The sequence below is a fragment of the Parambassis ranga genome, chromosome 13, assembly GCF_900634625.1.
Source record: "Parambassis ranga chromosome 13, fParRan2.1, whole genome shotgun sequence".
Lineage (NCBI taxonomy): Eukaryota > Metazoa > Chordata > Actinopteri > Ambassidae > Parambassis > Parambassis ranga.
Genome location: NC_041033.1, coordinates 10,511,812 through 10,538,454, shown reverse-complemented (window position 1 = coordinate 10,538,454; position 26,643 = coordinate 10,511,812). Strand labels below are relative to the sequence as shown.

Genomic DNA, 26,643 nt, shown 5'->3' with positions numbered 1-26,643 from the left:
CAAACACACCATCCTGCTGTCAAGATTACTTTATTAATATCGTCAGTCATTCCTGTAACAGATATATATATCATCAACATTTGGGCTCCATATGGTGCACAGCAGCTGTCCATTCAAAAATAGGCATCACTTGTTAGTGAGTGGTGGCTCCAACTTGTTGGACCCAGAATAGTCCTGATGGGTGTTGAACTGTCTGAACTCATATCAGAAGGGTCCTCCATCAGCACTTGTTGTCCTGCTTCCCCCTCTGTGACTCAGAGTCGGCTTCAATCAGCGACGAGCAGGTTACATCTGAACACATTACCGTGTGGTGTTTCTGCTCTGAGCTGCTGTTCTGTCACAAGGGTAATGTGGTGGGTGGTGCCTGTGAGAAACGCAGAGCTCAGCTATTTATAGTCTCTGCAGTCCTGAGCTGAGCAGCCTCGTAGCAGGTCTCCTGGCAGCAGCAGTAAAGTCTCAGTGTGAGAAACCTACAGGGGCCGAACAGCCTCATGTACACAGCTGTTTTAAATCAACATGACTGTTCACTTAAATGGAAATTATTCTCTGAGCTCCTTTCTCTTGTGTAAAACGTTTTTAGACAAAAAAAAACAAAATAAAAAAAAATATTGGACATTTTATAATTTGTCAAATGCCACTAGCATATTTTTCTTTAAGTGAAAAAAATGTGGGAAGAGACGTTAATAAATCACTGTTTTAATGTGATTTGTTTTTATATAAGAGTAAACATCCTTGGTGAAAAACATTTGAACAAACAACTCATGATGAGGGAGCCAGGGCTTGTGTTTTTTAATCTGTGATCCTTCACAACAATCATATAGTGTAGGCCTGCTTCTGCTGTGTATTTGTAATTAACCCTTCTAGCAATCCTAAAAGCAGTGTGAGACCTGGAAGTTTCAGATTTGACTATTATTTGTACAGTAAAACCATAAGATGAAGTTGAATAAAGTACTTTAATTGAACATTTGCAGGTCACACTGAACATCACAGTGGATGGATCAGTCTATTTTAGATCTATTCTAAAATATCTCTCTTTGTACTGTGAGCCCAGCACACAGGAGCTGGACTTTGATCTCTGATTCAAACAATCTGTTGAGCGTTTCAGCAATGCACAGTCAGAGTGGAGGAGCAGCTCTCATCCACATTAATCAACCATTTTCCCAGCCTGTAGTTTCCTGCGAACAGCTGATGATGTCGTCATGGAGATAAGACACAGGAGCAGTCACAGACTGTTTATGTGAAAACATTTTAACTGCTGGACACGAGGTGTCTCCTCCTTTACTGTGGAGTCAGTATGCTTCAGGCTTACATCAGATTTCTTCATTTGTCGATTACACTAAAAAGAATTTTCATCACATTCCCCTCGAAAACAGGGAAGAACCACAAAAGGAGCTTTTAGATGCTGGTGCAGACATCATCCAGCCACGCATGAAGCCTTGGCCTGCTTTTATTCAGTGAAAGTACAAGGAAAAGTTGTGAAGCAGTGAACTGTTGGTCTTTGTGCTAGCAGTCAACAGACATAAAAAAGACAGATTAAGTACTCGTGTCGTCTGTGTGATGCAGCAGAAGTAAATGAAAGTGATTAATCAGCAACAGAAGCATCATAACACAGCTTGTATAGCTGCCATTTGTATTGTGTGTGTGTGTGTGTTTTTCTCCCCCCTCAGCAATATACATGGGTTTTGTGTGACTGTTTATGAGTCTGTGCATGATGGATGATTTCTCTCTGAGCCATTTAGAGACGTCTGTGCGAGTGTGGTGACAAACGTCTGTATTTGTGAGGACCAAATGGTGCCACAATGAAAACATAAGGGGATAGTTTAGGGGAAATATGTCAGCTCAGTCACAGCAGGGGAACAGAAACACTAGAAGGAGTCATTAGGGTGTTTTACTGCTGCACGTTTTCAAACATACCATTGAAAACAACAATGTACCAGTATCAAATCCATCCATAGTCATAATGCTATAGGCTAAACAAATGTGCTGGGTTAGGGTTAGATTGTTGATGATTTTGTTAGTCTGAGGTTAAAATTAAACAACATAATGATTGTATGTTGAGTAAAAACATGAGAATTGAGATTAACCAGTGATGGTATTTCGGCTTCTCGTGCAGATACAGCTGCATTGTGGTTCATGTGTGTAGGCCTTGTTTTCCCTCCTGTCTTTGTAAAGTGCAGCTTGTGTGTATTGTATGTACATACCCTGCAGAGCCTGTACCTACATCATACTACAGCATGTCTCACTGGATGATAAATAAAATCCATTGCTAAAAATAAATATACACGTGTAGGATTTGACCTGAATGTGATCTTTTGACCTGCCGTCACAACACCAAAAAACCTTAACATCTGTAAAAATCCAGGTCACAAATTACATTTGTCTGCGGGAGGGATGGTCACATCCGTGTCCTGCGTTGCCTGTTTTACACACCATAAGTAATCATTGCACATGTATAGTAATCCAGACAGTCAGGCCGTTGCCCTACTTTTGCATCTGGGAGATACAGAGACATAGACATCAACAACCGAGAGGCAGTCAGGTCAGCCGGGGAGACAGAGGAGGGGTGGGCATGGCAGACCCAGACAGTGCATGACACCAACTCCTCCACTGCTTTGGTTTAGGAAAGAGAGAGAGAGAGAGACGGGGTTGCTAGGAGACCTGGCCCAATGCAAACACAGCACCATCTGCTGCAGTGAGATTTGGAATGGGCTAGCCAAGTCGGACAGAGAGAGGGAGAGAGAGAGAAATCAGCCCAGGAGGCTCGTTGGAAACAGCACAACAGGGAGACACAGAGGAGGACAGAGGAAAGAAGGAGGAGAGGAGAGGACAGGATACAGGCTGACAATGGAAGATTAAAAAAACAAGATATATGTGTTGGAGTGTGGGAGGGAAACGGGAGGGAAAAAAAAAAAGTAAAAAGTAAAGTAAGCATGACCAGGAGCTGATTAATGTGAGACTAGCAGGTGTGACTCCACCACCCACTCATAACCCTCCTCCACACACACACACACACACACACACACAGAAAACATCATGATCACGGTACATAATGTTTTAAAGTGAATATCACAGGTGGAGGTGAAGCTGCTTCTCTTGTGGTTGTTGTTCCAGCCCACCTGTAGTAACAGATGATTCACTTGTCACCATGGGGACAATAAAATGTCACCAGCAGATATCCCTGCTCAGCTGCAGCAGGCTCTGTGCCCATGATGATGCCTGTTCGGTTCACACAAACATTCACCTCACGATGAGTGTGAATGAGTCATTTTTCTCACCATTGCTGTTATTATCAGTGTGTAGTTTAATTAGACATGACTGCTAGAGATTGAACCTCAAACTCTTCAAAACAACACTTGTTTCAGTCCCATAAACAGGAGTTCCACTGACTTAACCACACTTTGAGTGAAGATTAATGATTAAAAATAAAGAGATCACAAATGATCTCATAGCAGCTGGCTCTGGTCTGTTAACCATCCTCATCCTCCTTCATCTGAGTGGCCTTCACACCATCCTCCTTGACAGATCACCCTTGATTAGATTTAGTGACACGCCCCTGAACTGGTTTAAATCTTTTAGCTCAGTTCACCCCAGCCATCTCCACTCATTACCTCATTACCTAATCTATCTTCTCCCTCTTGGGCTTATTTTAAAAGTTAAGTTTTTCCATTGCTATACAGATGACAGCCAGCTCTACCTGTCCACTAAATCTACTTCCACCATCCCACCTACATCCCTCACTGACTGTCTACAGGAAATGAAATCCTGGTTCTCTTGTAACTATCTCAAATTAAACAGTGACAAAACCAAGATTCTCCTTGTTGCCTCCTCATTACATCAACAGCTTCTCTGTTAATATACTCCTCAGATTTCCCTCCCCTCAGGTACAGAGTGTGGGTGTCATTTTAGTGCTTTATGACTTCAAGCTCACATCAACAATGTCACTTAGCATTTTTTTTTAATCTACACAAGATTAACCGCCTCTGTGCCATCATTCTCCTTCACACCCAGGTCACATCCTGCATCGATTGTTGCCCTTCTCTTTGATCTCTCTTGATGTCCATCCATAAACTGAAACTGGTCCAGAACTCTGCTGCTCTTCTCATCACCAGAACCCCCTCTGTTAAGCTCATCACTCCTGTTCTCCACTAGCTCCATTGTGTCCCTGCCAAATCACTTCAAGATTTTGCTTCCACCATAAAGGCCATCTGTAACTTGGCTCCTCCTTACTTCTTTGAACTGCTTTTTTTCTTGAATTAAGCTGACTGTTTCATCTGCCCACTTGACCACTGTCGGGCAGCCACTCTCTTCACTGTTAAATTAGTATGACTGCATGAAAGGGAGCAGAGACTAAACTCCATACAGATATCAAGGTGCATTTTATTAGATGAAGATCCAATGATATATAGTCAACATCAGCATCCTCATTTACAAAAGACATTAAAATTGAAACATTTTCAGTAAAAAAGTAGTTATCATACAGCCAATGTGGGGTACCAGAGAGAAAGCATGACATGACCTAAATCATATTCATTCATCATCTTATGGATCATAGATAAAACACAATACATTAACACTATTTACAGTCTGTAATACAGAGGTTGACATGAATGGTAATCCTCCTGATGGATACAGTAAATAGAATATATTCATATATTAAGATCTTTTGTTTACAAAATCATAATGCATTACATATATCACAGAGAAAGGCTATGCACAACCTTGGCTTTCAGCTATACACACACACCCCTTGTTTTGCAACACTTTGCCCAAGCAAAATGAATCTTCTGTTTGGTCAATTTATTGTTGATGGGTGGGTTCTTTGGTTGTGCTGGGTTTACTGTGGCAGCCTCCGTCAGCTGCTGAGAGCTACTGAAGAGCTGTTTTAAGTTTGGCTGTAACTGGGAAGTGCTCACCATACACGGGGCAGCTTTTCTAGAGCGATGTTTGCAGGAATCTATATGTGAGCAACTAATTTGACTTTTCTAAACCAGGATCACATTTAAACACTTTTGTGCCACTTGTAAAAGGATCTTGCAGCTCAAATGGACTGAGATACGTTAGATGTTATATTACAGCACAAGGTTTCATTGCAACTCTAATACACACAAACATGGTCGTTTCACAAAAAACGTGATGAGGACCAAGCACAAAAATAGTCAGAAAGCTTGTTTTTATAATCATGCATGCATTAATGTTGCATTTGCATGGGATGGAGCCAGCTGTGAGAGATTCTCTCATCTCATAGAAACATGTGTCCATCAGAAAATAGTAACACATCCTGCACATTAAGTAGGATCCTGGCCTTAGCAAAGAAAAGTTAGCATTAACGTGCCTGAGCAATGCTTCCCAGTAATCTTACTCAAATATTACCCAGGGCCATAATGCATGGGGAATACTTAGTAAACAGTATCACGTGTAGAAAAAAAAAACACTCCAGTACATTGCTTCATAATGTTGCCCAGTAGGTCCTGTTAAATCAGGGTAACAGCAGTTAAACAGCAGTCATCCCAGACTGAAAGAGAGCCTAAGAGTGATAGGTATCAACTTTTATACAGGTAAAACTACATGTTAAGTACACATCTCTGTGGTACTTTTCATGATCATTGATCCTCTTTGCATTCTCCTTTTGCCCGCTCGTTTCATAGCAGCAGGGGCTGTGTTTCTGTTTGCGGAGCCTCGTCACCTTTGCTCATCGCCCTACAACAGCAGAAAGATGCGCATAGTGCTCGCAAACCTTTGGGAATCCCAGCCAAAGTTGCTGACCTGAGACATGCTTATGTTTTGTAATTCTATCTGGGCAAGTAACAAGAGGCAGATGCAGCAACGCATCCGCCGACACCAGACACACACAGGGAGGATCAGCGGATCACTTTACACCACTTTTATGTATCGAAGGAAGAATAAAACCCAGGAGAGCTGCTTTGCTGCTGCAAGGGCAAATTCCTGTAAGGTTTTAGGACAAGCTGGTGGCTGTCCGTCTGTATCTCTTTCACGCTCGACCCACCCTGCCCATCCTGAGCTGCATCAGTGGCAAGACATGGAGTGGATCCAAGCCAAACGCCATCAAAGCCACAACTGGATAACTGGATCAGGATCTTCCCTTCCCGGCCTGATGTGTGGCAATCCCTCCAGCCAATCCCCTCCCCCCCATCGCTACTACCTAACACCCATGTGCTCGGGCCTCCGTGCCAAGCCTCGGCGCCAGGCTGCATCACTGGCCCAGCTGGCATAGCCCTTATCAGCTGGATTTGCTATTATCATCTTAGGTCATCTCCTTCACGCTGGGGGACAGAGTGAATGCCCATCAGCTCTTCTACCAAAGGCCAACAAACCCTGTCCAGCTGGGCCAACAGGCCTCCTTCTGGCTAAATTTCCACTGAGTGACCTGTTTAACTTTTGGGTGTAAATCTTCACACAGCGTAGATGCCTCCTGTCAGGCATAAAGGGATTGTTGCCACCTTTTTAAGAGCTACTGTCTCATGCTTTAAAAAAAGAAAAACAAAACAGAGGTCTTCTCTACCGTTGCTGGCCAGTCACCTAGTCCTGCTAGCTGCATACAAGCCTGCCTTGTCTGCCTCTCTGCCAAACTGGGATGTCTGGGACCTTGATGTGTGTGCATGTGTGTGTGACTGTTTTGTGTGCATGTACATCAAGAGGTGTCATAGGGAGGGATGGGCAGTAAGTTACAGAGGTTAATGGTAAATCAGCCAAACCAAAGTCACACACTCACCCACCACACACAACCCCCTCCCGTCCCTCCCTCCCATCCCTCCACCCAGTCCCTCCCTTCAGTCATCTGCGGCAGTTGTCACCCTCAGTCCCAGCCGTTGTCCTTGATCATGTGGGCCAGCTCGATGATGAACTTGCCCTCTTTATACTTCTGACTGCTCTCAAAGCATGTTCCTGCAGGGGAGAGGACAGGACAGACTGTGTTTAATTTAAATGATGGACAGAAGAAAAAAAAAAACATTTTGACAGAACATAGGATTATGGAGGAAAATATGGCAGTAGCGTAAAACACCCTGCATGGACAGTCACATAAAAATCCTTGACTCAGTCAATCCAGTCTCTGTCTCTGCTCCTGGCTCTGTGGAAGCTGGTTATATAACCATCAGTCACTAAACACTGCAGAGGAGCCTGCAAAACCAAATCTCTGACCAGACTGGATCCTCATTCCTTTCACTGGCACTAATGTGTCTCTATAACCACTGAGAATCTGGCAAAACTAAATGGCAGCAGGTCTGAGCCTCAAAGCAGCCAAGAGAGCTCTAAGTCCACAGGCTGTAACATGTATTTCCACTGATGTGTAATCCAAAATTCCTCAGGAAAATATGAATGGGATTTAGAAAAAGAAAACACCAGAGCCAAAGTCTGAGGCTTATTAGCTCTATGTAGGGTTGTTCAGTTAAGTAAAATACATCTTCAGTGTGTACATGTTTTCCTTCACCTCACATATTTGTAGTGTTCTGCCAGTAAACTGGTAATCATTTGAAAGGCATACCTGCAACAGTCATTAGCCTAGCTCAACGATATACACAGTCAGCCAGAGAGAGTCGAGTAACAAGCAATAAAACCGAAAGCCAGGTGGCAACCACCGAGCCTGTGTTAGCAAGTTTCTCTGAAAACTAACACTTTAGATTAGGTCTTACTCTTGCAAAGCTACTGACACTGTCTTAAAGGTAGGGTAGGAGATTTCATTCTGATGCACTTTTTGTTAAATTAGTGTAACTTCTCTTTACAATCCGATAGCAACCGATTAGTTTGGCAGTTTCGCTTTAAAACGAAGAATATGAATCATCTGTGGAAGCTATAAAAACGCTAAAAACATCAGCCAATCCTACGAGGCGCCCCTGCACGGAGTATTGGCTGGTTGTCACTCTCTCTGCACGCACCAGAGAGGTACGTGCATGATGGCCGAAGTCACAGACTGGTTGGGAGGCGTGGCTTCGGGGTGAGCTCCGAGAGAAAGGGGCGTGTGTTTACTTTCAAAATCTGGCTGACTCTCACTGAGTTTTCAAAATCTCCTACCCTACCTTTAAGTGCACATTGTGCTAATTCAACAAACATTAGCATGCTAACAAGATAGTAACAATAACTGAATCAGTGTAGACCTGCTTCATTTGAACACAGCTGGAAAAATGGCTTCCATGTGCACTGACACCGTGAAAGCTGCAGTCATTTTTGTCTATTTGCATATTATTACACCACTGTCCACCACTGTCCAACTTCCATCTGCAGAGAGGTTGCTATGGTGTTTGTCCATTCATTGTGCAAATCCTGGCATGTTATTAGCATCATTAAAATTAAATGTCATTGAAAAAGCTCAAAATGGGTCTTGGATGTCATTGAAACTTCCTTCCCTACTTTGAATAAGGTAATAACCCATCCTCCTACCTTGGCAAATGTTTTGTCAGAATGTCCATCTCTCATGAATACCTAACACTATAGTTCGGAGATTTTTTTGGAGATGTAATACTTTATTATTGCAAGAAAATGAACACTATGAAGTTAAAAAATACTTCTCAACTCAGGAAACGAGACTATTCAAGGCACAAATGGATGCATTATAAGACTCACACAGTCACAGAGTAGGTCGATACAACTGTTCTCTCACTGTGCAGGGTCTGCACCTTGTTTTGTCTTTGGCTATTTTGGTTCAGAGCTGCAGAGGCACATTATCAGATTTCTGGGTGTAGAAGTGCAGTAGGTCAGGCCTCTCAATAGAACTTTGACGACTGCAGAAAAACTGCACTGTTGCAGCTGGTATTAATGGCAGGCCTTCACCTGTGTGCATGTGCATGCATGTGCCCTCTGCTTTCTTGCCCATGTGTGGTCCTGACTGGAATAGAAGCTACTGAGAAATGTAGCTGCTTCTGTACCTGGTTTACCAGGTGTTTACCAGACACTGTAAGGAAAACAGCTATTTTAAGGCAGCTGGGTTAAAGGTACGTGAGCTGTGAGTGTTAAGAGTTTGAGGTTGGGCAATGGCCTCTGGTTAAATGGGGCCTTCTAAGAAGTCAAACAACAAGGGTACTGTGTGAATGTGTGTGTGTGGAGGTGTGTGTGTGTTAACCCTTCAAGGATACAGTCATGTGCCCTACAGTGTAAACTCTCACTTCCACACTGACAGGGCTCACCAGTGACAGCTGCATGCTCAGCTCTGTTGATATATAAAGACAGCTAACGCATGTGGACCCTGTTTAGTTCACCCTAACAGTGAACCGAAAATACCTGCATGCACTAAACACATGCTGCACGTGTGTTTTGACATGCTGTAGAGAGGCTTTTTACGCTTTCAGTGACATCTACTGTTGATGTGTGACCTACTAAACCTTACTAAATGTACATGTAGGTCTGCTGTATGAGTACAGTAATGAAACCCTATTGTTGATTCCACAAAGAAATCAAGTCACATAAAATAAATTTAGACCTCCCCTCTATCTCGTCTCCATCTGTTTTGATGACTTTATCTAATAATGACTTCAGCCCACAGCTGTGCGACGGCACTGAACCTAAGAGGAGTCTAAACATAATCAGGCTACCAATAAAATTAGGGCATACAGTGGGCTATAATAACAACCTAAACTTGGACTAAGGGTCTGAATCAGCTAAGGACACTCACATATTTCCAGCCCAGGGTCGTCTTGCAGTTCTCACAGTAGATATCTGCTACAGCATGCAGGCCAGTCAGCAGAACTCTCTCCTCTGCGGGACCACATCCAACGTTCACCCTGAGATGAAAAAAGACGCAAGAGTTAAAAAAAAAAAAGTTGTTCTGTGTGGTGTATGCAGAGGTACTGGGTGCTGCCTCACAGAGGGGTGACTGAGAGGGCAGCAAGCTGAGCAGCACGGATTTAAACAACCTAATTCTCACACTCGATTCAAGCTGGCGATGAGACACGGGCTGTCTACAGTAGTGCTTTAAACACAACATATCTCCTATGTGGAACATGATGTATCTTAACCTGAGCACCACTCAGGGTACATTACTGGTTTTCTGATATCAGTTCAGCCTGTAGGACAGTTTTAGATAGATACTCACACAGAGTTGAACAGGTAGGCTCTGCCCTGGCTGCCCTGGAACGACTGTAGAGACAAGATGAGGATCAGATGAATGGGATGAAAAAAGAATACAGTTTAAAAACCAAGCTGCAGAAAAATAGAGCCAGCAGGGAAATAACTAAAAGTGCAGTTCCTCACCTGAGTCAATCCCCATAGGTTTAGCAGAAATACATATGTTTACAGCCCACATAATCTGGTTTTGGTCTATATATGCTGTAATTTACCTGTTAAATGTATATTAAAATCTGTGGTGCTGAGATACCAGGTAGACCTGATGCCCCACAAACAGAGGTTTTAGTCCATACTGCAGCAGCCCAGGCTTCATTCCAACCTGCAGGCCTTTGCTGCATGTAGCCCCCGTCTCACGGCAAAAATTGTTCCAAAGCGTATTACAATCTAATGTTTACCAGTAAGTTTTAATTAAGTTAATTTAAAATGCCACAAACACCAAAGCTTCCACTGATGAGCTTGATAAACAGATTTACTCAGTGAAGCTGTGTTTCAACAGGCGCACGGCCTTTGTACACAGGTGAGCATGTTTTCATACTCGCACATGGAAAAAGTGATAGTGCATTCGTAATCTCATTCACTAACCAGCTTATAACATAATCCAGCCACAGGCGATAGTGTGGTGGTTGCAAACACAGACACAGGTGTGCAGTCTGCTTTTGTTTTTGTGTGTTTTAAGTTATGAATCCAAAGAAACAGGGATGACATAAAGAGTGAAATAAAGTACGTCTGCCTGTAAACAAAAACAAACAAAAAAAAACAACTGCTAGCAAGATGAGTCAAGTCACTACAGTGCCCTGGGTGCCTCCGGTTACCTTGGAGATGAGCTCATCGTGATTGGCCAGGTGAGCTCGGCAGTGAATGCAGCTGTAGGTTCGGTGGCAGCTCGGCAGGTATGCCTGAAAGGTCTTGGAGCGCGTCATTCTGACCATGGGCGGAGTTGGCGGGCGGTGCAAGAAGGGACTGCCAGCCCAGGTCGGCTCACAAGGGAAGCACCGCAACACACAGGTGAGGGCCGTGGTGGGCGGTGGGTCGGGAGGCGAACACCTGAGCACAGGAAGGGTAAAGGAAAGCAGGTAATGGCAGTGTGGTTGTGTAACAGCTGTTTCCTTGCAGGCTGAGCCACAGGTGCATAATGGCTGATGGGATTACAGTCTGTGCTGTGGGGTGGGGTAAGTCACATGATTCTACATTTCAGTTTTTAAGCTGGAAAACAAAAGGCTCTGGTTGTTTCAGCCAGCAGGGCAGACACAGAGAGGAGGATGCTACATAAATAGCGGTGTTAACACAATCTGGGATCATTTACCCTTTGGAATCAACACTCAAGGTCTGCTGCTAGTCTCTCTTAAAAGGGCGGGGCAGCATTAAACCCATGTGACAAGGACACAGGAAATACCTCTTAATTGCAGCATTCTGACCTGACTCCAGTGTAATTGCATTACCATCAGTCTCAGCAGTTGTTCAGTGCTAATTAGTGAAGCTATCATGTTAACACGCTGACAATTTTCAACATTAGGAAAACATCACAATAGCATTTAGCAATGCTACAAGCACATTTTCACAGAGCTACTAACATGTCTTTATATGGCATTTCTCTACCTTCTGACATTTTATGTAACACACAACAGAAAATCAGTAGTTACCAGTCATTGCTATTTAGCTATTTACATACAGTCAAACCACGCTGCTCTGACACTGGCTGGATGCTTTTTCAGTGAACACACAAGCAGCAGTGCAACAGCCTGCACTCTGTGTTTAAGTCTGTGGAGGCTGCAGCGATAATCTGCTTAGCCTTGCACAACTGTGAGGATCGTGCAATGCGCACTCCATGATATCTAAATGGACCGAGCCCTTAAAATACTTCTGCTGGTGTGGCCTGGTGACTGAGAAGATTAGTGAGCTGGCCTGGGAGCCCATCCAGGAGGAAGGGACTGCATTTTGACTGTACAGGAGTGCTTTCATTGCTTAATGTAAGTAAGCAGAGCCCATCAAACATAATATAGTAGTGCAGATTTTCATGAAGGGTCCTTAATAAACAGTGTTTTGTTTACGTGGCCACTTTTCTTTCAGCGTCGGCTTTATTAAGTAGTAAAATATATGACCTTTCTAACTGAATAAAGCCAACAGTTTCTATAGCTGGTAGTGCTTTGCCACCTCACTAACTAGCTTTTAATGACTTTTTCATCTTCACAGTATGTTGTCTCCTTCCTGTCTGTCTTCACTGAACCATTTGGAAAAACTAACAAAATACTGAGTTGGGAGCAGGAGGCCTCTGGACAAACAGAAAGAGAAAAAGAGACATGGGGGGGGGGCTGTTTCTTTACTGCTCTGCAATATGATTGTTTTTTTGGTGTCGGGCTGAGACTGATAAAGGCTCCAGCGCTGATGGACTGGGGGATATAAATAAATAAGGCAGTGAGATGTGCCCTTGTTTTCTCTCCTCTGACTTGGTGCCAGCAGTGTGGGATTGGGGCACAAAGACACACTCAGTACAGTTGTCAGAGCTGACCCCTGGCACACACACACACACAAACTGATGTTTGACCCAAAGCATGTTTTAGCCTCACAGTCATTTCAGGACAGAGTTTATGTAGCATCCAAACCACTGAGATCAACACACTGACTCATTTATCTAATTAGAGACAAGTGAACTAGGTGTTTTACACATCACCTCAGGCTTTGAGGCTGTTTGTTTTGCTATTTTCTAAACTAAATGTTTATAATTAATGAGCTAAGTTTGTAGAAAGACACCAGATTGAAGCTGATTAATTAATCCTCAGAATTGTGCTTAATCTAAGAATGTAAGCTTTGACTTAATTCCATTAAATTTAAGTCTTCACAAAAGTGTTTGCAATTAGTGTAAATATAATGGATGGATGTGACCCTGCCCATCGCAGAGGACCAAACCACGAGACACAGGGAGAGCTCTGTGGGTTGCAGTTAATCATCAGCATGTTGGCGTAGTCTTTGTGGACTAATATTCAACAGCAGTGTGGGATTATAGTATCTTCTGTTGGGTCATGCATAATCCATGTAGAGTCCTCTCTGTGTGTATCTGTGTAAAATAACATGAAGCAACATAATACTGGCTCTGAATGTAAACATTTACCTCGTTCTGCGTTGTTTTTCTGAGTGTGCCAAGAGCTACCAGACAGAATGTCACTGTGCTATGCATAATGACAATAAAGATTCTTGATGCTTGATCGGTCAAGCTTCTCACATGAGGTTTGGCTGTTTGGTTGTGATGCTTGTCTCAGGTATTGTTTTGGTGTTTGGTGTTTTTTTGAAGCAGGCCAGGCTAACAAACAACCAGTCAATTTACAACATACAGAAGGTGTCATTCATATTTGTCTTAATCATTTCTATCCACTTACACACCCTCATTTTAAAACAACCACAGCATTGCAGAGGTACATTCATTCTTTTTGTAACTAGATGCTGTGGAAAATAAAAGGTCAAAGAAGAAATCGCCATAGGCGTGCATGCCACATTCATTCATAGTCTTACAGGCAGTATTGTAAAATAAAGGTAATTCAAAGTATTTAAAATCAATAAGGAAAACTGTAGGCTCCATGTGACAGAAAGTACTGAGAACTATTTCAGAAAAGAGGCACAAGCTGTGTAGAACCACAGTAAAGTGTTTGAACTGTTCAGTGTAAACACTGTTTGACATTTTGAAACAATTTCCATCAGTCTCTCCCAAAACAGAACGACACTCATCCTGGTGGGTGGACATGCTTGAAAATCATTTTGCAAAGCAACATTGTTTGTGGGAACAAGGATGCTGACGCGTGTGAAACGCTGATGCAAAGAGCCGCTGCTGCTGCTGCTCGGCGCTAAAAAAACAAATTGTATAAATGATCAGATGACTGAAGGGGCTGGTTGCAGTGATACAGACGGCTCCTATACTACCAGAACTGACAAGTCAGGACCAAGACAGCCTGCATAAATTCATGGTCCGTGTTTTAATCAGTTTATCTTCCAGTCTGGCTGCCTCTGTCTCGTCTTCATCTGTGCCTCTCCTTGTATATCTAATTTTTCTCTCCTGTCACTCTGTCTATTCATCAGTCCTGCCACACCGCGGGTCCTTCGAGGGCACGGAGCTGTCCATTCTGATCATTTCTGGGTGTCATCACAAAAGGCTACGTGCCACAAGTCTCTACTGCCAAAAGGGCCCTTGTATCAAAACAAAAACCTTTGTTATGTAACCCACTGATGCTGCCGCTGCTGATGCAGCGACTGATGGCAAGCAGGGCAAAGACAGAGAGCAAGGAGCAGTGAAAATAGGAGTTAGGCAGAGACTACGGGAAAGAAAAAAAGGGGAGGAAGCAGTGTGCGTCCCTTCAGCATCCTCACTGCCCACCAGCTGCTTTTGTACTTTGTGTACTTTCATCCTGTTCTCCATTCAGATACACCAGCAGCATGCAGCAGCAGCATGACATCACTGAGAGGAAGACGGAAAAAACTCCACACCCCACTCATATCAAATCTCACTGATGAAGTGATGCTGCTGCTTCTCCTGTGTGTGTGTGTGGTTACTGCTGCCTGTGCTTCTTCTTCTACTGTCTTTGTTCTCTTGCAGGAGGGAGGCAGCTGTACAGGCTGATGTTTGTTTTCAGGTCAGTTAGCCTTGAAGTTGTTGTACGTGACAAACAACCACAACCCACTGCACACAATTTTGTTTGTGTGTCCTGTCTGTGAGGGATCACCTTTCAAAGTCTGCAGCTCTCTGACCCCCCCCCCCATCTTCGATCCCTGTGTATCGACCCCCTCACATGATCAATAACTATCTGCAGGCGCGCTCTGCAATGGAAATAGGTGGCAGAGTGGAAAGGTTATGACATGATAAGGGTGTCTGCTCTTCAGAAGACCACGTGGACTTCTTTGTTGATTTTTTCTTTTTTCTTTCCGAGGGGATAAAGGCAGCATATCCACCAGCAGGTGTTATTGTCACAGACCTGTAGGCTGCACTCTGTAATAGACTAATGGTTTCTTATGACCAATAAGTAATGCCCTCAGTGTGTGTGTGTGTGTGTGTGATTATTGGCATGAATCAGGTCACAGGCAGTGGCGCACTTTATCTGGGGCAGAACTTCAGCCACCACCGCACAGATGGCGGGGATGCCACAGCTCAGCAATGCTGAAAACACACACACACACACACACACACACACACACACACACACACACACACAGACAAAAAAGCATCCGCATTTACTTTTACAGGTGATAGTCGTCAGTGTGTTTGGTCACGTGAGCTTATTAGACGATAACCCGCATTGATCACCGCGCTGACGTGCACCGTTAACGGGCGCACACAGGCAGGGATGATGGCGCATATACGTGCAGGACTGCCATCACAAGCAGCATGTGTCCTATAACAACATCCACTACACACTGTTAGCTCCACTGCAGAGAGGACTTCAGCATCCCCGTGCACACACAACATCAGTCCAGAAATCCAAAACTATCTATACTGCATGACATCAGGAAATCATAAACTTACCTTATATGTGAATTGTTCTGTATAACGACATATATACCTATGTTTAAAGTTTACATGGTTGAGAACTATTGAGACAAGCCATCGATAAGCTTCAAGAAACAACACAGAAATAGTGCGTAACAAATGCACCAGAGTGAAAAAATAACGCAGAGGAAATCATTTTACCTTTGAGAGGGAAGAAAAAAGACAGATATCCACGCAGCTTGAAAAATGTCGCACCTCCTCGTTTTTCTCGTGGCAGTGCCAATCCTAAAACCTCTTTCGCATTCCTCCCAAAGCGAATCTCGTCTCCTCTCCGGCCCTGGCAAGTCCTGCAGAGACGCAATGTTTTGACGCGCAATGATGCCCAGCAGAGTTTAGAAGAGGCACAGAGCGCTGACACGCACAGCCGGGGCGAGAGCAGTCGCTCCTGCGCACTTCCGGCTTCGCAGTGAAGTCGTTACGCGCTGAACACCGCTGAACACGGCTCTGTTTACTGAAGCAAGCTCAGATATCCCACTAGCATCTGCTTCAGCCAGTTTTAAGTTTTGTTGCGATTTGTAAAAGTCTGATAATTTTACTTTTCAACACATTTTTTGACTAAAATTACCAAAACACGCTACGCGCATGCTCAGTGTGAGTGCGCTGATTTTCGGTTAAATATTAATCACACTATATGCAAACATAACCACAGTGTGTAAAATTACAAGCAGTGTGATTATATTGTAAAGTCTTAGTACACACTCCGGAAAACAGCAACTGTCTTGACTTCATAAAATCAAAAATCAGGCTGAATGAATGATGGCATATGTATCAGCCAATCAGGAAGCCGATACGGCATAGCAACACTGTGTTTATTGGTCGACGACAAAAATGGGTAACCAATAATGTCCGCGTTGTTTTTGTATGTTTGTTTGTTTTGTTTTTTTTTTTGCTGAATTCTCCAGGACGTCGAGTGTACTTTAATGAAAGAAGTGCTAAACCTGACCACTGTGTCCAGTGTTATTGACTTTTTTCGCTTAAGCATAAAACATCTGAAATCCCTCCACTCTGCAGCGCCACCTCCTGGCTATTATCAAGTGGTTACAAATTTCAAACAACACACTGGCACATATGGTAATAAAAAAGCTAAAAAAAACACTTTGATTTAAAATATGTAGTTTTCATTGAAACTAATAGAAATGTATTTTTTTAATTAATCTCTTAGCAAATCAAATGATATATCATATTCCATGTGGGATGAAGCCATTTTTATACATACACCCAAATAGCAGGATCCCATACAAAAACAATTTATTCAAACACAACGGTATAATTTCAGCATGCAAAAGATTCAGAACAGCACATGTAATCAAAAATAATTCCAACATTTTATTTGATTGGTAGAACAAGTCTCAAAGAAAAAGTCTCTGGGAAGAACAGATTGATATGTACCTCACTGACAGAACTAACCAAAATGCTCTGCGACAAGCTGACATATAAGAAGCTGTGATACTGTTTAGGATGTGAAAAAAAAAAAAAAACACCAGATAGTATAGTCAACCAATACTACATTCAGTACAGACCCTCACTGTGAGGTCAGCTGCAAAGCTATTTTGTAAATATATAATGTAAATATAACGGTGTTGTTTGCAGTCCCACAGGAGGAAAGCCTTTGTGCAAACTTTGTATGTCAGACTCATAGATGGACAAACAACACTTCAGTCATTTCATATGATTCAAAAATAAAAAGGTAGATATTAAGCAACAACACATATACATTCAACACATATCGTTTTTACAGTGCAATGCACCACTGAACTGAATCTCTATACTTTCTATAATTCTGCAGTCTGTCACATAACTAGAAGTAAGTGCAGCACCCTTGTGTCGGTTATTTATGCCAATCTGGCACATTTAAATATTTCACTCATGTATTATTACGTGTGCCAAATGAAAATCTGATTCTACAAACCAACCTAATGGGACTTTACAACCCCAAGCTGCATCTGCTGGTGTTTTTTTTATAAGCACACTGAACCATGATGCAGTAATACTGCAAAGTGTCACTTGAGAGCATTAAAAAAAAGCTCTCAAGTAAACTAAGTAAACTTTTATAAAAAATATTTGTAGTCAAACACTATGAATCGTTTATGAAATTCAAGACACAGACTTGCAAACACAATATTTCATTGGCCATTTTGTCTCATATTTTAGACTTCATTACACAGACTGTGTGGATTATGTAGGTTTGTTATACTAGTAGTCGCTGTTGTATGTGCAGGTGTGTGTGCGCAAAAGAAACACAACTTAAACATAATCATTTTCTATATTAAACTGTTAAAGTATAACCGGCTGCTCAGACTCTTGCTGGGTGCAAAATATGAAGGAGAGCTCTACTCATTGTAACACACTGGAATGCATGCAGTAAAAGTGGGTAGTGGTGGGCACAGTGGGGTTGTGGGTCTGCTTTGGCAGGTCAGTCAGCTTGAAGGATAATCACTGGTGAGGCAGGGTGAGGTAGATTTTGGCAGGTCACTTGGGTTTAGAAATGCCATTCCTGTCCATGAAGTCTTTAAGCCTGGTGGGAAAATCTGTCATAACTCCGGTGGCTCCCAAGTCAAACGCCCTCTGGAAGTCTTCCTCGTCATTCAGCACCCAAATGTACACCTGAAACCACAAGGAGGACCCATGCAGTTAATGTACATAAACAATGGAGGGAGTTGCACAAGAATGCTTCTGTCCTCTGACAGCAGTATTAACAGCCACTTCAGTCTATATTTGACCTGTTAGAAAGATGGGACATTTCCCGGTAACTGCAACCACAATGAACTGCTATCAGGACACAGATGATAGATACTTTATGACATGGAAAGTTCTTTAGAGTGGCTTAACCCTCGCAAACTTTCAAGTCTACATAGCTTCTCTTAACGGTGCCCATGTCAATATTGGACAGGCTGCTGACACAAACATCCTGCCCATTCACCTGCAGCTTTGCAACCCACTGCTAGGTCACTTATTTTATGCTGTGTCTAATTTATATTATTAGTTATATTGGTTATAAATGATGCCTTTTCTGTTGTGCGCCAGGAGGGCTTTAGCTGCTGCTCTTCCTCCCCTTTGCACCCCTCCCTGCTATAATTTAATGTAGACTGAAATGGGAGTTTTTTTATCGGATGATAAAGTGTGGGTGGGTGGTTGTTTTTCCTCATTTGTGTGAAGTGCAATAGAATAACAGCAGTGTTACCTGTATCCCCCTGGCCGTTAAATGCTCAAAAAGAGCCTTCCTCATCAACAAACTGCAAGACAAAAATATACGTACTCATCAGCAGGAAGAAGCCACAACTGTAGCAAAGAAAAAAAACAGAGAGGTTTAGTTTGTAATGGCTTTGCATTAATAATCGGCCACTGATTCAGCCCCTCTGGAATTAAAATAAAAAGGGTAGAGGGATTTTTAGAATTAATATATATAAAATATAAATGAGTGACTTACGTGTCTGCTAGCCAGGTCATGATTCGCTGGCTCCTTGTTAATCTGTTAGGATCCTTTAGTCTGCAATATCACACGGAAAAACAAAAATACGTTTAAAGTGTCAAACACATGTATGTAGCAGACTTTTTTTAATGCCAAAAGTAGTAGAGAAGTGTTGCTAGAAGCTACTGAAATGTTGATATACAGATGAATTTAGTCTGAGCAAATACAGCTTGAATATAACAACCTCTGCACCTTTTTGGGGACTGCTGAAAATCATTCTGAGAAATACAAGAAAGCATTACTTTTTCTTCGCAGGATCAATAAAGTCTGTGTATTTATCTAAATATCTATATCTATATATCTATCCATCTATACAACAAGCCTTACTAACATAACAAGCATGCGAGTTATGTCTGTGCAGCTATAAGAGTGTCTTGGGGCTGATACAGCATGGGTCTAATAAAAGTAATCACTTAATCCTTAATGAATGTTCGGCATGTATAATCTGCTCTCTGACCTTGATCCTTATGATCCACTAACGCACACTTTCCAGACGAGGGGTGTGAATGTTTTATTTAATGACTTAACTGGTGAGTGAATTCACCTTTACACTGGTGCCCAGATAACATACACAGAAAGGACACAGTGCAAACAGTCAACAAAGTGAGGGGAGTACAACTGAACATTTAATCAGTAGAAAAAGGAAAACAGTCCACTGTAACGTTTACATCCAGCTGACACAAAACAATAACCTTTGAATTGTATACAAAACAGTGTATGTTTTGTGCCTCCCAGTAGACCTTGTTCCATTTTTGTCAGTCTACTACTTTAACGGTTTCACCATTTAAGGTGCATTACAGGTGGAAATCAAATGCTGCCACTCAATTTAAGTAATCATAAGTGGCCTGAGCCCTATTTAAAGACTTGTCAACCCCACATCAGCATCTGACCAGCTGCTGTTTAAATGTGGTGTACTGATCACCTCTGGTGGAGTGTAATGTTACTGTTGCATCTTGCCAACAAATGTGTGCTGTGCAAGCAGCAGGATAAAGTGTCCCCCATTATTTGCTAAATTTAAGTTATGTGTGTATGTGTGCACTTACTTGGTGATAATGGAGGGCATGGGGATCTCCAAGAACTGCTCTTTGAGGGGAACAAAGGGCAGGAGGCCAGTGTAGAACAGGCCTAACAGCTGTAATACTCTGGGAAGGCTGAACAACACTGGAATATGAGGATTCTTAAAAAAAAACAAAAACAAAAAAAAAACCACAAGATTAAAGCTTGGTTTCCTGTAATAATAATAAGTCACTCTGTTTTTTCACAGACTCCTGAGATGTCTTCTCATACCTTTATCACAAACAAGATTTTAATAAAAACATGTCAGGTATATTGGAAGACATATGCAGACTCTCCAAAGTTTATTTAATAAACATCTGAAATTACAGTGCTGCCTATGATCTGTGGGTGACAGGTTTAGCACTCTTCTGTTAGCCAGTGGCACCCCTATCTCCCTATCACACCTATATTTAAAGACTTACTAGGTGAAAGAAAAATGACACAGTACCTCTTTGTAACACTTTTTGACAATCTGGTTGCTGGCGTTGCCCCATACAGTCAGATTCTCTCTGTTATACTGAACAACCAGCTCAGAGACCTGCAAGAGTCAAACAGGCATTATAAAACGAACAAATCTGAACACATTTACACACAAATTTAAACTAACTGTATTAACAACACATACAAGTCATTAACAAAATCTGAGCTAAAGCTCTGTGAACTTAGTAAACAAAAAGAGAAAGCCCATAGTGTTGTTTTAAAGGAAGGTTAGAGTACTAAAAATACACACACATACCTTCTTGATGAGTGTGTCATTGTTGACCTTGATGTCAATGTTGACAGGGGTATTAGGGAAGGCCTCAAAAACATCCTTGAGGAGAGGGATGTGTTTGTCCTCTCCTCCCTCGCAGTAACAGTCTGCATAAACAAGGACAAAATGATGGGGGCCTGTGTTGGTCCGAGTCCCACCTTCAATTCAGAAGCAGTTTTCTGGCAGTATTCCAGATGCAGCTGATCTTTGTTATTATTGTTGTAGATGTATTGATCAATTGTTAAATAGAGTAGCAACTTGTGTATTTGTTCTTACACATCAACATAAATCACACAACAGACAAGCTGGATAGAGATCTAACACAATATGGACGTATGATGCTCACCTCTCTGGAAAGTCACACCCAGCTTGCACAGATAAGGAGGGAGCTCCTGCAAGGACAATAGACCAATAGATGAGATATTGGATAAGTCAAAGCAAGATTAATGTTGATAGGCTTTTCTCTGACACTAGGCTGAAGGATGACTTTGTGACCTTTGACCTTCACACAGATACTGGAGTTTAATCGTGTAAGACTTCTAAGTAAACCAGAGACCTTTGTTTGATTATACGTTACAAGCAGTTGGCCAACACAGATGTCCTGACTCACCATGCTGAATCACATTTTAACCATCAGCTGAGCTGGTGTAGAGCTCACCTGACTAAGGCACATGACCCATCAATGCTGTTACCTCGTGTACACAAGTGATTGCAAAGAAAAATACTGAGCAGTAACTTACAGCGTAGGCAATGCTGGAGATGTCAGCGTTGATTCCACAGGACCTCTGTAAGTCGCCATCATGTGAAACTACTACCTGTTCATCTTTTGTCAGGTGGCAGTCCAACTCCAACATGTCTGTGCCGAGGTCCACAGCGCTTTACAAACCCACACAAAAAACACAAACTATATTCATTACCTTAACTGAGAGACTTCAGTAAAGTTTTTATTTAACATCGGCACATGGTCACTCAGTTTAGACAAATGTTAGTTAATAGGAGTCTTAACTTGTGACAAACAATGCCCACATATTCAATAAAAACATTTTACTTCCCCATTTTTATACTTCAGTGGCTGCAGTGGCTCTACTGTTAAAAAAATCATCTCAGCTGACACTGTCCACAGTTACAAGTGCAACCACTAGTGTGTGCTTAGAGAAAGCTTAGGTTTGTACTCACTGCTTGAAAGCTGCCATGGTGTTTTCCAGGTTTTCACCTGCCCCTGTATTGTAAAAAGTAAGTATACAAAAATGTAACGTCCTAATGGAGGTGGGAGGAGTGAATGGTGTATTTCATGAATAGGTACCTAGTGAGGATGAACAGAGGTCAAGAAATCACCAACTGCTAAATATTGTTTACAAATCCACTGAGAAAAAACACTGCCCTGAATTACCTCCACGATGGGAAATGTGTTTGCTGATGAACCTCTCTCGCTTCCTCCGGTGCAAAAGAGTTGGACATTTCAGCAGCAGGGCAGAGGTGAGCACATACCCCGTTACCGTGGACAGGACATACACAGCAGCACACATCTCTTATCAGTCAACTGCAAAACAAACATCACCCGGATAACATCAACAGTGAAGCAGTCACTGGCTGTGCTTGTCTTTGTTTAGACAAATAAATACTGAGTATATTGGCTAAAGAGATTAGTTTTACCTGCATTTTAAGCCTAACAAAAAGCACAACTCCTATAATGACTCTTGGTGACTGCTTAGTGATTACTCTGGTTATTATTATTTAATTAAAGCATAATAGTACACACCATGAAAAACTTTTTAACAATGTCATATTTATACTAATATTCACACATACATACATTTGTCAACAAAGCCAACAAACAAAAGCAGGGTTTATTGTTGCACTGTCGGCTCAGTCCTCCATCAGATGGAGTTTCAAGATGTTAAAACTGTGTGTAGTGTCAACACATTCACTTTATATTAACATATTACTTTACAATATATTTTTAACAATGCATAGATGCAGGGTTACTGTTCCATGATTGTTTAATAGAGCTTAATAGTTCAGCTTACTGACGATGGAGTACTAGCTAAACAAGCTAGCTAAACAGGCTAGCTGAAATAGCAGTCTAAATGCATTCTTACCTCTGTCATCCAAATGGTTGTTCTTTCGTTTGTTGTGCTGGTATTGAGTTATTGCTGTCCTAAATATGTGCAGCAGGCTCCTCTTTATAAATAAATGGATGAACTGCCCTCTAAACTGCAGATCCTATGAGCTCCGCAGCGCACAGCTGTAACGACGCTCACCGGCCGCTGTCAGTTTGATGAGCATGCGTGAGGCGAAGCCACGCCCCCAGCGAGGACGACACAGGCCTTTCCCAGAATTTCAAAATAAAAGTCGAGTTGAGAATCAAGTTGAGAAAGGTGTCTATTTATGAAAATGTTCATTTAAAAACAACGACAGACGTACTAGCAATTAATTTTTTATATAAAATTAATTATACATCTATACATATTATATACATTGTAAAATTAACTTTTTACTGTCCACGGTGCTTACATGCTTGTTTTGGATCATCTGGTATTGGGTGGCAACATAAAGGCAAATTCATCTGTCCATTTATATTGACGTTTCTGTGAATAAGACAATGTTGCGCTTTAAATCAATTTTACAAACGTACTATGGTTATATACCACTTAGACCACAAGATGGTGCTAATCTGCAACAATGGAACAACACGCAAAATGTAGTGAGAGGTAAAAGCAACATCCAGCAAAGAGGGATCTTAGTGAAGCATAGCAAACAGATACAAATGTAAACATCTGTGGCGTGACATTGTTTATATTCTGATCAGTAATAACCACTCACAGCCCACAGCTCTGCCATTGATAGATGAATACTGTGATAACCAGAGATTTTGCACATTCACACCAGTCAAAGTTCACTTTGTGCAATAAACTACACAAGGAGATGTGACACCAACCCTTGAGATTCTTTCACACAGCAATCCAAGCCAGGTTACATTTAAAGCAGCTCTTTTAAACAGCTACACTTTGCTCTAGTGCAAGGTTTGGACAAAATGGCTCAAGGAATAACACACATTCTAGAGGAGTGGAGAAGTCTGGAAGAGGAGTATCAGCAACTTCAGGTAAGACAAAAAAAACTGTGACAGTGCCAGGTTATTCACATGAAGCAAATGTCCAGTGTGTTTTATTGTGTTACTTTAACTACAAAATGTCTTCTGTTTTAAAAAAGTGACTTGACATGTTTTTTCAATTAATATTACTCGTTGAGTGACATAACCTTCTCTGCCATCAAGGACACACACCGAACGTACCTACAGAAACTGGATGAAGTTTCAACACTTCAAAAAAAATGCTCCTTCTCCATTTCCCATCAGAGGAAAAGGCTGCATGAGATGACCCATCTTGTGAAAAAGTAAGGTCCACTCAATCCCACAACTTTGCACAGATTTCGAGATTATAAATCCACATACAGTACAGTGCATCTGGTTACATACTTTACACTCAAAGCCAACACACAAACCTATTTTTTGCTTTTATGTGATTCCTCAGATGCAGCAAAGAAACATCAGAAGCAGATGCCAGAACAATGGATGAACTAAAAGAGAAAATCAAGATGCTACCCAGTGCATTCTCTGACATGGAAGCTTTCCTTCCCAAGAAAAATGGGTGCTGACTCGTAATGAATGATTTTCTAGTTAAATAGCATGATGTCATAAATAACATTTTTTACATTTTAACACTGTCGCGATTTTATTTCTCAGGTTATATCTCAATCTGGTTCTTGGGAATGTGAATGTCACTCTTCTCAGCAAACAGTCAAAGTAAGCAGTGACACACACTGAATATTAGCTTCATGCTAAATATGTTTAGCTTTCAGTCAGAGAGGTGAATCTGAATCTGAGTCCAGTTGCTGATGTAGCAGTTCAATAAGCACCCTTTTCAAAAGTTTTCTCATACGTTCCTTCTATTTCATTACTTACACCCTATATTAAGTTCAGTATGTTTCTGTATTGTCAGATTTGCTTACAAAGATGAGTACGAGAAGTTCAAGCTGTACCTCACGGTCCTCCTGCTGCTGTTCTCCTTCATATGCTATTTCTTTGTGAGCTACAGGTACAGTGATACATAATAACTGAATCACCTTTGTCACTGACAGATTAACCTTTAATTTACTGACACACCTCTTGCCCTTGTCTTTAGATTTCTTGATGCAATCCTCAATTTCCTTCTGGTGTGGTACTACTGCACATTAACCATCAGGGAAAGTATTCTCATCACCAACGGCTCCAGGTAAGCGCAACACTTCTTTAAAGACTCGATTTTTTTCCCTATATGTTTGCTCAATTGCATCATTTTAATGTCAAATACCATGTGCCCCATAATACAGAATCAAAGGGTGGTGGGTTGTTCATCACTACATATCAGCCTTTTTGTCTGGTGTAATGCTGACATGGTGAGTAAAAGAACCCAAAAACCCTAAATTGCAGATTGAAAACTCTTTTTTTTAAATAATGTAATAATATGAAATTCTTCTCCTTTCAAGGCCAGATGGGAAACTGTACAAGACATTCAGAAACCAGTTCCTCGCCTACTGCTTGTATCAAAGTACAGTCAATACAGTCATGAATCTTTCATCATGGTTTGTTCTTAACCTAATAAAAACGGTGTTTCCTTCATCATGACAGGTTTTGTTCAGTGCCTGCAGTGCTATTATCAGAGTGGCTGTCTGTACAGACTGCGGGCCCTCGGAGAAAGACACAACATGGACCTGACTGTAGGTAAGATAGACTTTAACATGCCAAGGACACATGTGAACTCAGCCAGACATGTTTGGAGCTCTTCATTACCATGTTTGTAACAAGCACGTACTGAAATCTATTTCCTCTCTTTTTTCAGAGGGATTTCAGTCCTGGATGTGGAAAGGGCTGACGTTTCTTTTGCCCTTCCTGTTTTTTGGCCATGTGAGTACAGTTTGTGACACAGAGAAGTTTCCCCTGAAGGCTTCATTTCCATCATGCTTTGTCATGGTTTAGAAAAATGCTGAGATCATTGATGATGCATGATTATACACAGGATTTCTGTGATCTGGATAAGAAGCTAACATTTAGTGTGTCTCTGTGTCTGCCTGTTTGGCCACTGTAACATCCATTCCATTACATGAAGCCCTCATGTTTTGTCTTTTAGTTCTGGCAGCTGTTCAACAGCTTGTCTCTGTTCAGAATGGCTCAACTCCCAGACTGTAAGGAAGGGCAGGTCCGTGTGTGTTTCACTCTTCCCCTGCTTGTTTAACACTTAAATGCTTGTTTAATATTTAATCATTATTCATTCACATTTTAAAGTAGTAGTTTTGCTGACTCCTGCATTACTCTTTGTGCCAGGTCTTGCTGTGTGGGCTCTGCTTCCTCATTCTCTTCATGGGAAACTTCGTCACCACTGTTGCAGTCCTTCGTCAGAAAGTTAAGAGCAGGAATCAGAAGCCAAAGAGTGTGTGATGAAAACATATAGTCATCCTAAAAAGATGTGTAAATGCTGATTCACAGGTCCATCTCTATGACTAATAGGTAGACACTAAAAATTGAGCTTACATATATTTAAATTATTACAAATCTTGTCTTAATAAAACATTTCCCTAATAAAATATATCTGTGTACCAGTACTGTTTTTCTATACATATGTTTTTCTCACTCTAACATGTTTGAATGCAGCCCTTTATTTGGTACTTGTGGGTGTTACAGCAGCAAAGACAATAGAACAGAATAACTCAAAATATCACAAGTCGATTCAG

At 41.7% G+C, this 26,643-nt stretch overlaps 3 protein-coding genes across 7 annotated transcripts; 1 reads left to right on the top strand and 2 right to left on the bottom strand.

Annotated features, from left to right (window-relative positions):
* Positions 1–6,782: 6,782 nt before the first annotated feature.
* Positions 6,783–15,949, bottom strand: LOC114444749 (protein yippee-like 2). Its single transcript, XM_028419541.1, has 5 exons — positions 15,743–15,949; positions 10,887–11,118; positions 10,043–10,086; positions 9,623–9,731; positions 6,783–6,903 (listed from the first exon to the last, which is right to left on the bottom strand). The coding sequence occupies exons 2-5, from the start codon at positions 11,001–11,003 to the stop codon at positions 6,838–6,840; spliced, it is 336 nt and encodes a 111-aa protein (XP_028275342.1). The 5' UTR covers positions 11,004–11,118; positions 15,743–15,949; the 3' UTR covers positions 6,783–6,837.
* Positions 15,950–16,907: 958 nt separating this feature from the next.
* Positions 16,908–23,151, bottom strand: gdpd1 (glycerophosphodiester phosphodiesterase domain containing 1). Of its 4 annotated transcripts, none has more exons than XM_028419527.1 (11): positions 22,977–23,151; positions 22,268–22,417; positions 22,054–22,096; positions 21,618–21,753; positions 21,224–21,269; positions 20,863–20,984; positions 20,575–20,664; positions 20,114–20,247; positions 19,029–19,088; positions 18,858–18,880; positions 16,908–18,205 (listed from the first exon to the last, which is right to left on the bottom strand). In XM_028419527.1, exons 2-11 carry the CDS (start codon positions 22,401–22,403, stop codon positions 18,183–18,185), a joined length of 813 nt encoding a protein of 270 aa, XP_028275328.1. In that variant the 5' UTR covers positions 22,404–22,417; positions 22,977–23,151; the 3' UTR covers positions 16,908–18,182. The 4 variants fall into 4 exon arrangements, with proteins under 4 accessions (XP_028275328.1, XP_028275326.1, XP_028275329.1 ...); XM_028419525.1 differs by lacking the exon at positions 18,858–18,880 and adding an exon at positions 18,783–18,834; XM_028419526.1 differs by having other exon boundaries at positions 18,070–18,205; positions 18,783–18,880.
* Positions 23,152–23,837: 686 nt separating this feature from the next.
* Positions 23,838–26,498, top strand: LOC114444739 (transmembrane protein 120A-like). Of its 2 annotated transcripts, XM_028419523.1 has the most exons (12): positions 23,838–23,980; positions 24,152–24,270; positions 24,408–24,524; positions 24,620–24,679; positions 24,876–24,971; positions 25,059–25,148; positions 25,246–25,311; positions 25,402–25,463; positions 25,544–25,636; positions 25,755–25,819; positions 26,043–26,111; positions 26,237–26,498. In XM_028419523.1, exons 1-12 carry the CDS (start codon positions 23,912–23,914, stop codon positions 26,348–26,350), a joined length of 1,020 nt encoding a protein of 339 aa, XP_028275324.1. In that variant the 5' UTR covers positions 23,838–23,911; the 3' UTR covers positions 26,351–26,498. The 2 variants fall into 2 exon arrangements, with proteins under 2 accessions (XP_028275324.1, XP_028275325.1); XM_028419524.1 differs by lacking the exon at positions 25,246–25,311.
* The last annotated feature ends 145 nt before the right edge of the window (positions 26,499–26,643 follow it).

Coding starts and splice junctions, on each gene's coding strand:
- LOC114444739 (XM_028419523.1), top strand. CDS start 23,912: ATGGCTCAAGGAATAACACACATTCTAGAGGAGTGGAGAAGTCTGGAA. Junction 24,972..25,058: donor TATTTCTTTGTGAGCTACAG/GTACAGTGATAC, acceptor CCTTGTCTTTAG/ATTTCTTGATGCAATCCTCA. Junction 25,464..25,543: donor CGCCTACTGCTTGTATCAAA/GTACAGTCAATA, acceptor TCATCATGACAG/GTTTTGTTCAGTGCCTGCAG.
- gdpd1 (XM_028419525.1), bottom strand. CDS start 22,403: ATGTGTGCTGCTGTGTATGTCCTGTCCACGGTAACGGGGTATGTGCTC. Junction 21,754..22,053: donor ACCATGGCAGCTTTCAAGCA/GTGAGTACAAAC, acceptor GGGTTTGTAAAG/CGCTGTGGACCTCGGCACAG. Junction 20,665..20,862: donor ATGACACACTCATCAAGAAG/GTATGTGTGTGT, acceptor TGACTCTTGCAG/GTCTCTGAGCTGGTTGTTCA.
- LOC114444749 (XM_028419541.1), bottom strand. CDS start 11,003: ATGGTCAGAATGACGCGCTCCAAGACCTTTCAGGCATACCTGCCGAGC. Junction 9,732..10,042: donor GCCTACCTGTTCAACTCTGT/GTGAGTATCTAT, acceptor TTTTCATCTCAG/GGTGAACGTTGGATGTGGTC. Junction 6,904..9,622: donor CGACCCTGGGCTGGAAATAT/GTGAGTGTCCTT, acceptor TCTCCCCTGCAG/GAACATGCTTTGAGAGCAGT.